Here is a 13,999-nt window from a genome sequence, read left to right on the forward strand (position 1 = left end):
TTAATTCTAATTCAGAAAAACAGTCTTGATACTAAACTGAAAAGTTTAGGGTTAAAGTTTTCTTCATTCTGTAAGGCGTTTTTTTTTTTTTTTTTTCCACCTTTGTTCGATAATTCTGCTTTAACATACTTCCTTATTGGGCCCTTTAATGTATAAAAGCATGAGGCAGTTTGTTCAGAGTCCACTTCCTGCTTTCAGTTTCGCATATGTGAGTGCCCTAACAAGCCAGTTTTCTGTTTGAGGAACATGTTCTCAGTGTTTTAGAAACAGTGTGAATATAAGTAAACCAGACTTCAGGACTAGGACCCATGATAGTTCATGGGAGGAAAGAAGTCTGACCTTCCAGCCCTGGGACCACCAGTTGGGATGCAGCCTTTTTGTGTGAACCTCAGGACCCTTCTTCTCTTAGTTTTGCTTCTACAGGAAGGTGCAGGTGAGTAAGACGGAGGGACAGCTGGGATTTTCTTTACCCTGTAACTTAGCTCAGAAGTCATTTTGTTCCATAGCACATCGCCAGGGCCCTGCGGTTTTCCTTATACAGGGACCTGAAGACCTCGGAATTGTTCTCCTTTCAGGTTTGTTTGTTTGTTTGTTTGTTTTTTTAACGTCTTCCTGTGTCCCTTTCCTTTTCTATGCTTTTTAGGATAAAATCATATAATTACACAAAGACATCTTATAAAATATAAATAATGTAAGAGGAGTATCTCAAAAACACTTTGTCATTTATTCAGCCCAGTTGATGTAACATTATTTTTGAAGCCGAGTCTAGATAAGAAAAATCAGTTTGCTTCCCTGGAGAATGTTCTCTACCCACTGCTGTCAGAACATAGAGTCAGAAACTTTGGACTCCTATGGACATGTTGCGCCCATCCAGCTGCATGACTCTTAACAGGGTATTAAATACTTTTGACTTTAATAAATACCCGTATGTTCACATGAGTGCATTTGAACTGAGATTGAATGTCACTTCCAGTATGGAAATATTCTATTTCCATAGGCGTGTGAGAACACCGGTCCAACTAAGACATACTCTTCCAGACAAAAGATTAGTTGAAAGAAGTACTAAATATTCTATTTCATTGCAAAAATAAACACTGAACTAACAACACGTTTAGATAGAGAATGTTCATGTTGATTTTAATGAAAGATATACTGTTGAACAGTGAAGTAAATATACATAATTTGCCAAAAAAAATAAAGGAACTAATTTTAAAACCTATAATTGTATCTCAGTCCACTTCCTCTGAAACACTATCTACTTAAAATACAGGAAAGCAATTAGTACATTAGAAAATGAATTCTAATTAATTAACTAATTTGTGGCATATCACAAAAAAATAACATTATAACTTAGAAGTCATCTTTTTAAAAATCAGATTTATTGAGGGATAATTGATACACAAAAATACACATATTTAATATCTACACTTTTAAATTTGTACATATTATTTATTAACTTCAATTAGCCAACATATAGTACAACTTTAGTTTTTGTTGTAATGTTCAAAGATTCATTAATTGCCTATTACACCCAGTGCTTATCACATTATGTGCCCTTCTTAATATCCATCACCACTATATGCCATCTCCTCAGCCCCTCTCTCTTGCAACCCGAAGTTTGTTTCCCAGAGTCAAGAATCTCTAATGATTTGTCTCCCTCTCTGATTTCTTCCCATTCAGTTTTCCCTCCCTTCCCCTATGATCCTTTGCCCTGTTTCTTGTATTCCACATATGAGTGAAACCATATGATAATTCTTTCTCTGCTTGACTTATTTCACTTAGCATAATTCCCTCCAGTTCTATCCACATTAGTGTAAATGGTAGGAATTCATTCTTTCTGGTAGCTGAGTAATATTCTATTGTATATGTAAACCGTATCTTCTTTATCCATTCATCTGTTGAAGGACATCTCGGCTCCTTCTACAGTTTGGCTATTGTGAACGTTGGGGTGCATGTGCACCTTCTTTTCACTGCATCTGTAACTTTGGGGTAAATACCCATTAGTGCAATTGCTGGGTCATAGGACAGCCTTATTTTTAACTTTTTGAGGAACCCCCATACTGTTTCCCAGAATAGGTATACCAGCTTGCATTCACACCAACAGTGTAAGAGGGTTCCCCTTTCCCTACATCCTTGCCAAATACGTTATTTACTGCTTTGTTAATTTCAGGCATTCTAACTGGTATAAAGTGGTATCTTATTGTGGTTTTGATTCTTTTTTCCTAATGGCTAATGATATGACACATTTTTTTTTCCTGTGTCTGTTAGCTATTTGTATTTCTTCTTTGGAGAAGTGACTCTTCAAGTCTTCTGCCCATTTCTTGACTGGATTGTTTTTTGGGTATTGTATTTGATGCCTTTTTTTTTTTATAGATCTTGGATATCTGCAATTTCATTTGTAACTATCTACTCCCATTCTGAAGGTCAGTTTCTATTTTTCTTGACAGTTTCCTTTGCTGTGCAAAAGCTTTTTATCTTGATTAAGTCCCTATAGTTCATTTTTTCTTTTGTTTCCCTCACCTTAGAAATGTGTCTCACAAGAATTTGCTGTGGCCAGGGTGTAAGAGATTACTGCCTATGTTCCCCTTTAGGATTTTGATGGATTCTTGTCTCACATTAGCTTTTTCATACATTTTGACATAATCTTTGTGTATTGTGTAAGAGAATGTTCCAGGTTCATTCTCCTGCATATGGCTGTATAATTTTCCAAGCACCATTATTGAAGAAGCTTTGTTTTTTCCATTGGGTGTTCTTCCCTGCTTTGTCAAATATTAGTTGACCATCCATTTCTGGACTCCCTATTCTGTTCCATTGATCTTTGTGTCTGTCTTTGTGCCAATACTATACTGTTTTGATGATCATAGCTTTGTAATATAAATTGAAAAAAGGCAAGGTGATGTTCCCAGCTTTGTGTTTTGTTTTGTTTTTTTCTCTCAACAGTCCCCTGGTGATTCAGGATCTTTTCTCGTTCCTTTCAAATTTTAGGATCATTTGTTCCAGCTCTGTGAAAATTGTCTATGTTATTTTGATAGGAATTGCATTGAAATTGTAAGTTGCTCTGTGCAGCATAGATATTTTAGCAATGTTTATTATTCCAATCCATAAGTACAGAATATTTTCCCATCTCTTATGTCTTCCTCAATTTGTTTCAAAAGTGTTCTATAGTTTCTAGAATTTACTACTTTGGCTAGGTTTATTCCTAGGTATCTTTTGCTTTTTGGTGCAATTATAAATGGAATTGATGCCTTAATTCCTCAATCTTCAGTCATGTTTTTAATCTATAGAAATGAAAGTGATTTCTCTGCATTGATTTTTTAGCCACATTGCTGATTTACTGTATGAGTTCTTGTAATAGGGATGGAGTTTTCTGGGTTCTCTACATATAGTATCATGTCATCCGTGAAGAGGGAGAGTCTAACTTTTTCTTTGTTAATTTGAATACCTTTTATTTCTTTTTGTTGTATTATTGCTGAGTTTAGGATTTATAGTAATATGTTGAACAATATTGGTGAGAGTGGGCATCCCTGTTGTGTCCCGGACCTTACAAGAAAAACTCTAAATATTCCCCTGTTGAGAATGATATTCACTCTGGACTTTCCATAGATGGTTTTTATGAATTTGAGGTATGTTCTATTTATCCCTATACTATGGAGAGTTTTAATCAAGAAGCATGCTGTATTTTGTTGAATGCTTTTTCTGCATCAGTTGATCGGATCAAATGGTTCTTATCTTTTCTTCTATTAATATGCTCTATCACAGTGATCAATTTGTGAATGTTGAACCACCCTGGCATCCCAGCAATACATGTCACGTGGCTGTGGTGAATAATCCTTTCAATGTACTGTTGTACTCTACTGGCTAGGATCTTGTTGAGTATTTTGGCATCCATGTTCATCAGGGATGGTGTTCTGTAATTCTTTTTGATGGGGTCTTTTGTTTTTGCATCAGGGTAATGTTGGCTTCACAGAATGAGTTTGGAAGTTTTCCTTCCATTTCTATTTTGTGAAACAGATCTATTTTGTGAAATAGTTATCACTTCTTCCTTAAATGTTTAGTAAAATTCCCGTGAGAAACCATCTTACCCTGGCCTTTTGTTTTTTGGGAGATTCTTGATTACTGCTTCAATTTCCATACTGGTTATTTGTCTGTTCTCATTGTCTATTTCTTCCTGTTTTCATGTTGGTAGTTTATAAATGTCCAGGAATGCATCCATTTCTTCCAGATTGCCTAATTTTTGGCACAGAGTTGCTGATAATATTGTCTAATATTTTTATATGTTTCCTTGGTGTTGGTCATTATCTCCTTTTTCCTTCATGATTTAATTAATTTGGGTCCTTTCTCTTTTCTTTTGGATATGTCTGCAGAGGTTTATTCATCTCATTAATTCTTTCAAAGAACTAGCTTCTAGTTCATTGATCTACTTCATTGTTTTTCTGGTCTCTAGTTCATTGATTTCTGCTTTGATCATTATTATTTCTCTTCTGTTTGGTTTAGGCTTTATTCACTGTGCTGTCTCTGGGTCCTTTAGATGTAAGGTTAGTTTGTTCATTTGGGATTGTTCTAATTTTATGAGAGAGGCTTGGATAGCTTTGTACTTCCGTTTTAGGACAACTTTTGCAGTAACCAATAGGTTTTGAAAAAAAAAAAGTCTTCATTTTCATTGGTTTCAATAAATTGTTTAAGTTTGTCTTTAATTTCCTGGTTGAGGAAATTATTATTAGCAGGATTATTAGCATTATTATTAGCATATATTATTAGAATTATTTAGCAGGATGCTACTTAGCCTCCCAGTGTTTGAGTTCCTTCTAAATCCTCCTTGTGATTGACTTTCAGGTTCAAAGTATTTGGGGCTGAAAATATGCAGGGATAACTTCAGCCCTTAGGTTTCAGCTGAGAACTGATTTGTGCCCCGTTATGTGATCTGTTCTGGAGAAAGTTCCATGCGTACTAAAAAGAATGAGTATACTTTTGTTTTAGGATGGAATATTCTGTGTATATATCTATGAAGTCCATGTTGTCCCATGTGTCATTCAAATTTCTTGTTTCATTGTTGGTCTGCTGCTAATATGATCATTGCTGTGAGTGGAGTGTTGATGTCTCCTACTCTCAATGTATTATTATCAATATGTTTCTTTGTTTTGGATATTTTTTTAAAGATTTTATTTATTTATTAAAGAGAGAGAGAGAGAGAGAATGAAAGAGAGGGAGACCAGGAGAAGAGGGAGGGTCAGAGGGAGAAGCAGACTCCCTACCTAGCAAGAAGCCTGATGCAGGACTCGATACCAGGATTCCAGGATCATGACCTCAGCCAAGGACAGTAGCTTAACCAACTGAGCCAGCCAGGCATCCCTGTTTTGCTTATTAATTGGTTCATATGATTGGCTGTTCCCATGTTGGGGGCATAAATATTCATAACTGTTAAATCATCTTGTTGTATAGACCCTTTAAGTATTACATAGTGTCCCTTTAATCTTACTACAGTCTTTGGTTTAAAATCTAAATGGTCTGAAATAAGGAATGCTACTCCAACTTTCCTTTGAGGTCCATTAGTGTGGTAAAATGTTCTCATCCCCCTCCCTTTCAATATGGAGATGTCTTTGGGTTCAATATTAGTCTCTTAAAGAAAACATATAGATGTGCTCTGCTTTTCTTTATCCAATCTGATACCCTGTGTCTTTCGATGGGAACATTCAGCCCATTTAGATTCAGAGTAACTATTGAAAGATATGAATTTAGTGACATTAATTGCTAGCAAAGGCCCTGTTTCTGTAGTCCCTGCTATTTTCTGATCTATGTGACTCTTGTATCTCTCTTCACTTACAGTATGCCCCTTCATATTTCTTGCAGGCCTGGCTTGGTGCTTACATTTTTTAAAAATTATTTATTTATTTGACAGAGAGAGACACACAGGGAAGAAGGGAACACAAGCAGGGGGAGTGGGTGAGGGAGAAGCAGACTTCCCACAGAGCAGGTAGCCTGATATGGGGCTTGATCACAGGGCCCTGCTATCATGACCTGAGCCAAAGGCAGATACTTTACCAACTGAGCCACCCAGGCGCCCCAATGGTCACATATTCTTTCAGTTTCTGTGTGTCCTGGAAGATTTTTATTTCTTCTTCCCTAATGAATGTCAGCCTTGCTGTATAAAATATTCTTGGCTGCACGTTTTTCTCATTTAGTGCCATGAATATATCATTCCAGCCCTTCTTGGCTTCAAGATTTCTGTGGTTAGGTCTGATGTTACTGTAATATTCCTTCATACATAAAGAATCTTCTCTCCCTAGCCACTCTCAGGATAGCTTCTTTTGCTCTAATATTTGCAAGCTTCACTATTATGTCAGGGTGTTGAACTGTATTTATTTATTTTGGGAGGGATCCTCTCTGCCTCCTAGTAATGAATGCTTGCTTCCTCTCCCAGATTAGGAAAGTTCTCAGCCATGGTTTGCTTGAATATACTTTCTAGCCCTCTCTATCTTTCCACCCCCCTCTTGGATGTCAATGATTTTGACATTGGTTCTTTTCAATGAATCATTAAGTTTCCAAAGCCTTTCTTCATAGGCTATTAGTTGTTTTTCTCAACTTCCTTCCTTTCCATCAGCCTGTCCTCTAGATCACTTATTCTTTCTTCTGCATCACTGACACTAGCAGTTAGAGCAACCGATTTAGATGACAACTCATTAATAGAATTTTAAAATTCAACCTGATTTGATCTCATTTCCAGCCTTAGAGATTCTGTATTGTCATGTGTGCTTTTTTTCAAGCCTACCTAACTTTATAATTGGTAGCCTGAATCCTCTCTGTGACATCTTTCTAATATCCATATTGATTAGCTCTATGGCAGAGAACATCACTTCTAGTTCCTTCCTTTGTTATTATTTCCTCCTTCAAGTCATCCTTCCTAAGGAAGAATGCATAGGTGAATGAACAGAGTCCAAAATATCAGCCATGACTATAGAAAAATGCATCCCCCCAAAATCCAAAGTGGTATGTAGACACCACAGAAATATGAACAAAGACAAAATGAACAAAACAACAGAAGAGGGGGGAGACTATAATCTCACAAGATGGACAAAGCAGGATGATCTACTTGTTCCTGAATTAATTTAGGTCTGTGACTTAGATGACAGTACATCCCAAATATTAAAAGAAAACAAAATTTTACTTTTTTTCTTTTTTCTCCTTCAAAAGGAAAAATGTTAAAAAAATGGAATGTAAAATTTTAGAATGAGGGAAAACAAGATTTGTGAGGAAACACGAGGAGCTCAGTATTTTATTTTCCCTGGTGATAGAGTTTTACAGTCCTGGGGGATAAGCTAATCATTCGCCTCTTATTCCAGTCTGTCTTCTTGGGGAGGGGCCTACTATGCTGCTTCTCAGGTGTCTCTACCTCAGGTATCTTTACCTGTTGGAGTTGCCATACTCCCAGGTCAGGGGGATGGGCTTCAGGTGAGTTGATTGTGTTGCTTTTGTTCCCAGGTGGCTTTCCGTGTCAAAGTAAAAATGGTTGGGCTAGGATCTCTGGCCCAGAGCCACAAAATCACATCCCCCCTTCTCCATTAAACCCTTAGGACAACTGTCTTAACTTCTGTGTGCACCAAACCTACCGACTTCCATGGTTCTCCCCCACTGAAATTCTCCCATGGAGCATCTGCAGGGCCCCACAAGTGACACTTTGCTTTGAGTTTTTGTGATTGCAAGTGGTTGCAGTCTCCCACATGCATCCCATTCCACTGCTCCCAAGTCATAGCTGGGTGCCATCCCACTGTCCTTTCTGGGACCAACATTACCTTGAAAGCTCTTGCCCAGTCATGGATGCAGCTGTTTCGTTTCTCCCAGGGGATGTTACATGGCCTGAACCTTCCATTCCTCTTCAGGGTGTTCAGGCAAAGAGTGATCTCACTACTGGCCAACCTGTGGCTTATGGCTACTGGACCCAAGTTTTCTTTCTGGGCTCACTAACCTTAACAAGTTTACTAACTTGTTAAAGTGCTTGGGCACTTTATCAGATGGGGCACCCCTGTCCTTCCTGTGTCTATTGAGACCCCACGAAGCCACCTAGAATTCTACCCTACTCATCTCCTGTGCCCTTTTTCAGAAAAGAATGTCTCACAGTAGAACAGATTTCTAAGGATTTTCTATCTGATGTTATAGCACTAGGGTAGCTTGTTTATGGTGGATTCCTTCCCCTCCCTTTATCTTCCAATATTTCCCTAAGTTTAACAATTCCTTATCTTATTCCTTGCAAAAAGTAATTGTTTTTCTGCTTGTAGAGTTCCAGATATATATTCTTACATCTCAGGGTGAATTCATGTGTGTTCATAATGGTTTCATAGATATCAAATTTGAGGGAACAGATAAAATGTGGCCCCCTACTCTGCCACTATCTTGCTTCCTGTCCTCTCAACTAACTTTTTTGTTTTCATTGATAAGATGATCAATCAGGTGCAGCCAAAATGGGGGGGTGATACAGGGGACACTCAGGAAAACAAAGTTTATTTTTCTTACATTTTCTAGAGAAACCATCATATTCCATACAGGTGATTACCTGGATAAAGGCAGAAGATCTGCCAAGAGATGGGTCAGCAAGCATTTTGGGAGACTGAAGAGTGGGAAAGCTGAGGAGCAAACATTTTTACTGGGGTGAACGTGGGGCACATAAATAATAGGCACAGATAAATTTGTGCCTGTATTTAAATATCTCTAGATCATCACCTGAGGAGGGCAAGAAGGGAAGCTTGTGGCAAAGTCCAGCCTTATCACAACAGTGCATGTGGTCATCTGGGCAAACTGCTCCTAAGCCTTTGGTGGACATGCTGGGGTAGGAGGAAAAAGTGAAGTGTAAAACTTTGCAAACAATTGAAACACCTACGTAATAATCGCCACCACAATTAATGATTAATTAATCAATATATCTATGCCCTTAATAAGTTTTATCTATAATAAAACTTATCATAATATATTATTAAAAATTCACTTAAACTTATCTTAAAAACTTAAAAACTTATCTTAAAAACTTTTATCTTAATAAGTTATATCTATGCCCCCTAATAAGTTTGTTCCTATGGTGCTGTTGCAATTTTTTATCATTTTTTAAAATTTTTATTTAAATTCAATTTAGTTAACATATACCATATTATTAGTTTCAAGGGTAGAATTTAATGATTCATCAGTTACATATAACACCAAGGGCTCATTATATCAAGCACTCCCTTAATATCCATCACCCAGTTTCCTCATCCCCCACTCACCTCCCATCCAAAACCCTTAATATGTTCCCCACACTTAAGAGTCTGTTATGGTTTGCCTCCATCTCTGTTTTTATCGTATTTTATTTTTCCTTTATTTCCCCTATGTTCATCTGTGTTGTTTCTTAAATTCCACTTACGAGAGAAATCATATGGTATTTGTCTTTTGCTATTGGACTTATTTGTTTAGTATAATACACTCTAGCTTCACCCACATTGTGGCAAATGGCAAGATTCCATTCTTTTTGATGCCTGAGTAATATTCCATTACACACACACACACACACACACGCACACATATGTATATTCCGTAGATATAGATTATATAGATATAGATATAGATATCAATATATAGATATATTTATCCCATTCATCTGTTGATGGACATCTGGGCTCTTCCCATAGTTTGGCTATTGTGGACATTTCTGTTATAAACATTGGGGAGCCAGCGTCCCTTCATATCACTGTGCTTTTACCTTGTGTACCAATACCCAATAGTGCAATTGCTGGGGGGTAGGGAGACTCTATTTTTAACTTTTTGAAGAGCTTCCATACTCTTCCTTACTCTTTTCCAGAGTAGCTGCACTAGTTTGTCTTCCCACCAATAGGGTTAGAAGGTTTCCCTTTCTGCACATCCTCACCTTATCTGTTTTTTCCTGTGTTCTTAATTTTAGCCATTTTGACTGGTGGGAGGCAGTATATTATTTTGTTTTTTATTTCTTTTTCTCTGATGTGAGCATTTTTCCATGTCTGTTGACCATTTGAATGTCTTCTTAGAGCAATGTCTGTTCAGGTATTCCCATTTCTTGACTGGATTGTGTGTGTGTGTGTGTGTAGTTTTTAGATTTTGGATACTAGCCTTTTAGCTGATATGTCATTTGCATGTATCTTCTCCCATTCTATAGGTTACCTATTAGTTTGTTGACTGTTTCCTTTATTATGCAAAAGCTTTTTATCTTGATGAAGACCCAAAAAGTTCATTTTTAATTTTCTTTCTCTTGCCTTTGAAGACATGTCTAGCAAGAAGTTGCTTCAGCTGAGGTCGAAGAGGGTGCTGCTTCTGTCCTCCCCCTAGGATTATATGGATTCCTGTATCACATTTAGGTGTTTCATCAATTTTTGAGTTTATATGTGTGTATGGTGTAGGAAAGTTGTCCAGTTTCCTTCTGTAAATTGCTGTCAAATTTTCTCGACAATATTTGTTGAAGAGACTGTCTTTATTTTGTTTTTCTTTTCTTTTTTTTATTTTTTAAGTTTTTTGTTTGTTTTTGTTTTGTTTTGTTTTGTTTTGTTTTGTTTTGACAGAGAGATAGAGAGCACAATTAGGCAGAAAGTGAGGGAGAAGCAGGCTCGTTGCTGAACAGGGAGCCCGATGCAGGACTCGATTCCAGGACTCTGGGATCATGACCTGAGCCAAAGACAGCTGCTTAACCAACTGAGCCACCCACGTGCCCCTGTTTTTTTTTTTTTCTTATTTGTATTCTTTCCTGCTTTGTCAAAAATTAGTTGACCATAATGTTGAGAGTCCATTTCTGTGTTCTCTATTCTGTCCTGTTGATTTATATGTTTGCTTTTGTACCAGGACTATACTGTCTTGATGACTACAACTTTGTAATGCAGCTTGGAGTCTGGAATTGTGATGTCTCCAGCTTTGGTCTCCTTTCTCAACATTTCTTTGGCTTTGCAAGGTCTTTTCTGGTTCCATACAAATTTTGGGATTGTTTGCTCCAGCCCTATGAAAAATGCTGATGTTATTTTGATAAAGATTGCATTAGATGTTTTGATTGTTTTGCGTAGCATAGACATTTTAACAATTTTTGTTCTTCCAATCCATGTGCATTGAATGTTTTTTCCCCCTTTTCTGTGTATTCCTCAATTTTTTTCATAAGTTTTCTATGGTTTCTAGAGTACAGATCTTTCCAGCAAGATACTTCCTAATAAGAAAGTTTAATATTTTACTGTTTCTTACTTTCTTTTTTTCTTTTTAAATGTGTGTGTTGTAAGAATATTGAGCATGAGTTATACATTAATTTTAAGTGCACAATACAATATTGTTAGACCTTATTACAACATTGTCTAGAACTTATTAATGTTGCCAACTATGAAGTTTCCTTTATTTGAAAATAAAGGTGAAATGGCATGCAGTTTTTCTTAATGGACTTGATAAATCACTCTTATGAATGTTTCAAGATTATTGAGCACAACAGTCAAGAAAGAATCCCTGGGGCACATAGGTGACTCAGTTGGTGGATCTTCCAGCTCTTGGTTTCAGCAAGAGTCATGGGTTGTGAGATAAAGCCCTGTGTCAGGCTCTGTGTTCAGTGGGGAATCTGCTTGAATATTCTCTCCATCTGCCCCTGCCCAACATGCTCTCTCTCCCTCTCTCCCTAAATAAATAAGTAAATCTTTAAAACAATAGAATTCTTGAGACATTAATGGTGCAACCTCTAAGTTTATATAAGGAGCATGAGGACAGGATCCATGGGGAGGAAGAGGGGGATTTTTGCTGTATGAAGCTGATTGCTGTATGCTTAGTGCTCAAAGGAAAGGGGATGGGCAGGTTGTATTAGAGCAGAAGTGTTTTCTTTACATTTCTACTTATGAAACTACTTTTGCAAGATTTCTCTGGCAATTATATAGTTCAGTGCAATATTAACTATTGTGAAAATGCAGGCAATCTTGATATCCCTTAAGAACTTGCACAATATGTATTTGATCATTTTTAAAATCATGCAAGCTTAGGATACCTGGGTGCTTGTTTGGTTAAGCATCTGCTTTCAGCTCAGGTAGCTATTGTGGAGTCCTAGGATCAAGCCCTAATTCAGGCTCCTTGCTTGGTAAACATTCTTCTTCTCCCTCTGATCCTCCCTTGCTCTTATCCTCTCTCTCAAACAAATAAATAAAATAAACAAAATAATCATATGCAAGCTGTAGGAGAGATTTCTGGTCTAAAAGTGAACATTTTTCTAATTCTGTCATCAGTTCCTTTCAGAACAATTTTTAGTCCTGAAATCTTTAAGGTTGTTGAAGGGTAAAGGGCTCATCTTCCATGACTTGTTCAACCAAACAGGGTTTATAGAAATGTCCCTCCTTATGGACTGAAACTGGTCACAATCTCTCAGTACAAGTAACTATTACAGAAGGCCATTGTTGTAGAGTCTGGAGTGGATATCAAGGTGAATTTGTTTCAAGTAGTGAGGACAATCTGTCAACTTGGTGATAGGGTCAGGAACTACTTACATGTATCTGAACAATAGGAGAGAACAAAGTGAGACAACATATTAGAATTAATATTAAAATAAAAATAAGAACAATCACAATAAGCAGGAGCCCTTGGGTGGATCATTTGATTGAAAAGCTGACTCGACTTTAGCTGAGGTGATGATTGCAGGGTCCAGAGACCCAGCCCTGTGTCAGGCTTGCTACTCAGCAGAGAGTCTGCTTGAGGATTAACTTTCTCCCTCTCCCTCTATCCCTCCTCCCATTCATGGTCACTTCTCTATTTAAAATAAACAATAAATCTGTTTAAAAATGTGTAATTGGAGACTTTTTAGTGTGGACCATAGTCCACCTCCCAACCAGGAACTTAATCAATCATTAAATGACAATGTAGGATCTTTAACAACAGTGATTTGGGTATTTATATCAGTGAGTAACCCTGATATATTTTAGTTTTAATCTGGAACATAGATGTAACATTCTGCTTTAATAATGGCACATGTTCCTCCTTGTGCTGCTTTTAAAACATCTAGTGTCATTCTACCAATTGTAGAATTGGTTTATGCATTTGAGTTACATTAGTATTTAAAAATGTTATGCTGTTTTGAGAGTTGTATAACACTTGAACTGTGTATTTACCAAGGGTCTCAATGTGCTGTATGGCATCTTCTCAACCTACTGATGGAAGAAAAATAGGTGTCAGATGGTCATACTAATGAAACATAAATGTTGCCCAACATTGTTTTAGATATGGAAGAATAGTTGGACTTGTGATAGTCTTAGTGCTTTCATCCAAGTATAACCTATAGTACCTCTTCCAGCCTAGACTAGTGGAAGCCAAGGTAAAAAATTTGCCCACATAATCACTATGTCCCATCGGATGGTAGCCATCTGATGTGTGATGGTCTTGTCCAGTCAGTAGCAAGCCAATCCGTTCTCTGTAAATTAATGCTATGGTCACAGGTTTCTGTGGTGAGTCATCCCATGTGGCGAGTAGTATTGGGTCATGAATCAAGTATATGTTTTTGCTGATCCCTGCATAAAAGGGCCCTTGGCTTAATTTTCTTATTGTTGAAGTAAGCCACATATATCCACTCCATACTTGACATAATCCTTCCTGAGTTTATTCATAAGAACGACTATGTAGTTGGGAAATTTGTCATCAGAGCCAATTTGTTGGTTGGCATATTCAGTTAAAATTGTGATAATTTGAGGATAAGAGAAAGGGCTCCCATGGCCTGGAGAGTCCATGTAACATTTAGCATAAGACAGTAAGAAACATTCTTTTTTAGTGATAGAAATATCCCTGTATGTGTTAGTATTGGTGTGTTTTCATATTGGGCCTGATTTAAGGTGGCCACTTTGTACTTGGCTAAAGTATCTACTTGTAATTTATGTCAATAGAGATGTCTCCCAGGACAAATATGGCTAAGAGATAAAACTATCATGAAACCTGATATCCATATGTAACTGTATCTTAATTATGAAGACTCACTGAAAAGTAGGAGATGAATTGTCCCAGAAGATAAGAGCAT

General features: G+C 37.1%; 1 protein-coding gene across 1 annotated transcript in view; it reads left to right on the forward strand.

Annotated features, from left to right (window-relative positions):
• Nucleotides 1-210: 210 nt before the first annotated feature.
• LOC308342655 (butyrophilin subfamily 1 member A1-like) overlaps nt 211-13,999 on the forward strand; it is a gene marked incomplete at its 3' end in the record, with an annotated part of 136,300 nt that continues 122,511 nt past the window's right edge. Inside the window, exon 1 of the mRNA XM_080803235.1 lies at nt 211-433. Coding sequence (XP_080659361.1) covers nt 319-433 — 115 coding nt within the window. The 5' untranslated portion in view covers nt 211-318. The remainder of the gene's footprint in view (nt 434-13,999) is intronic.

This window comes from Martes martes, assembly GCF_963455335.1.
Source record: "Martes martes genome assembly, chromosome: 5".
NCBI lineage: Eukaryota > Metazoa > Chordata > Mammalia > Carnivora > Mustelidae > Martes > Martes martes.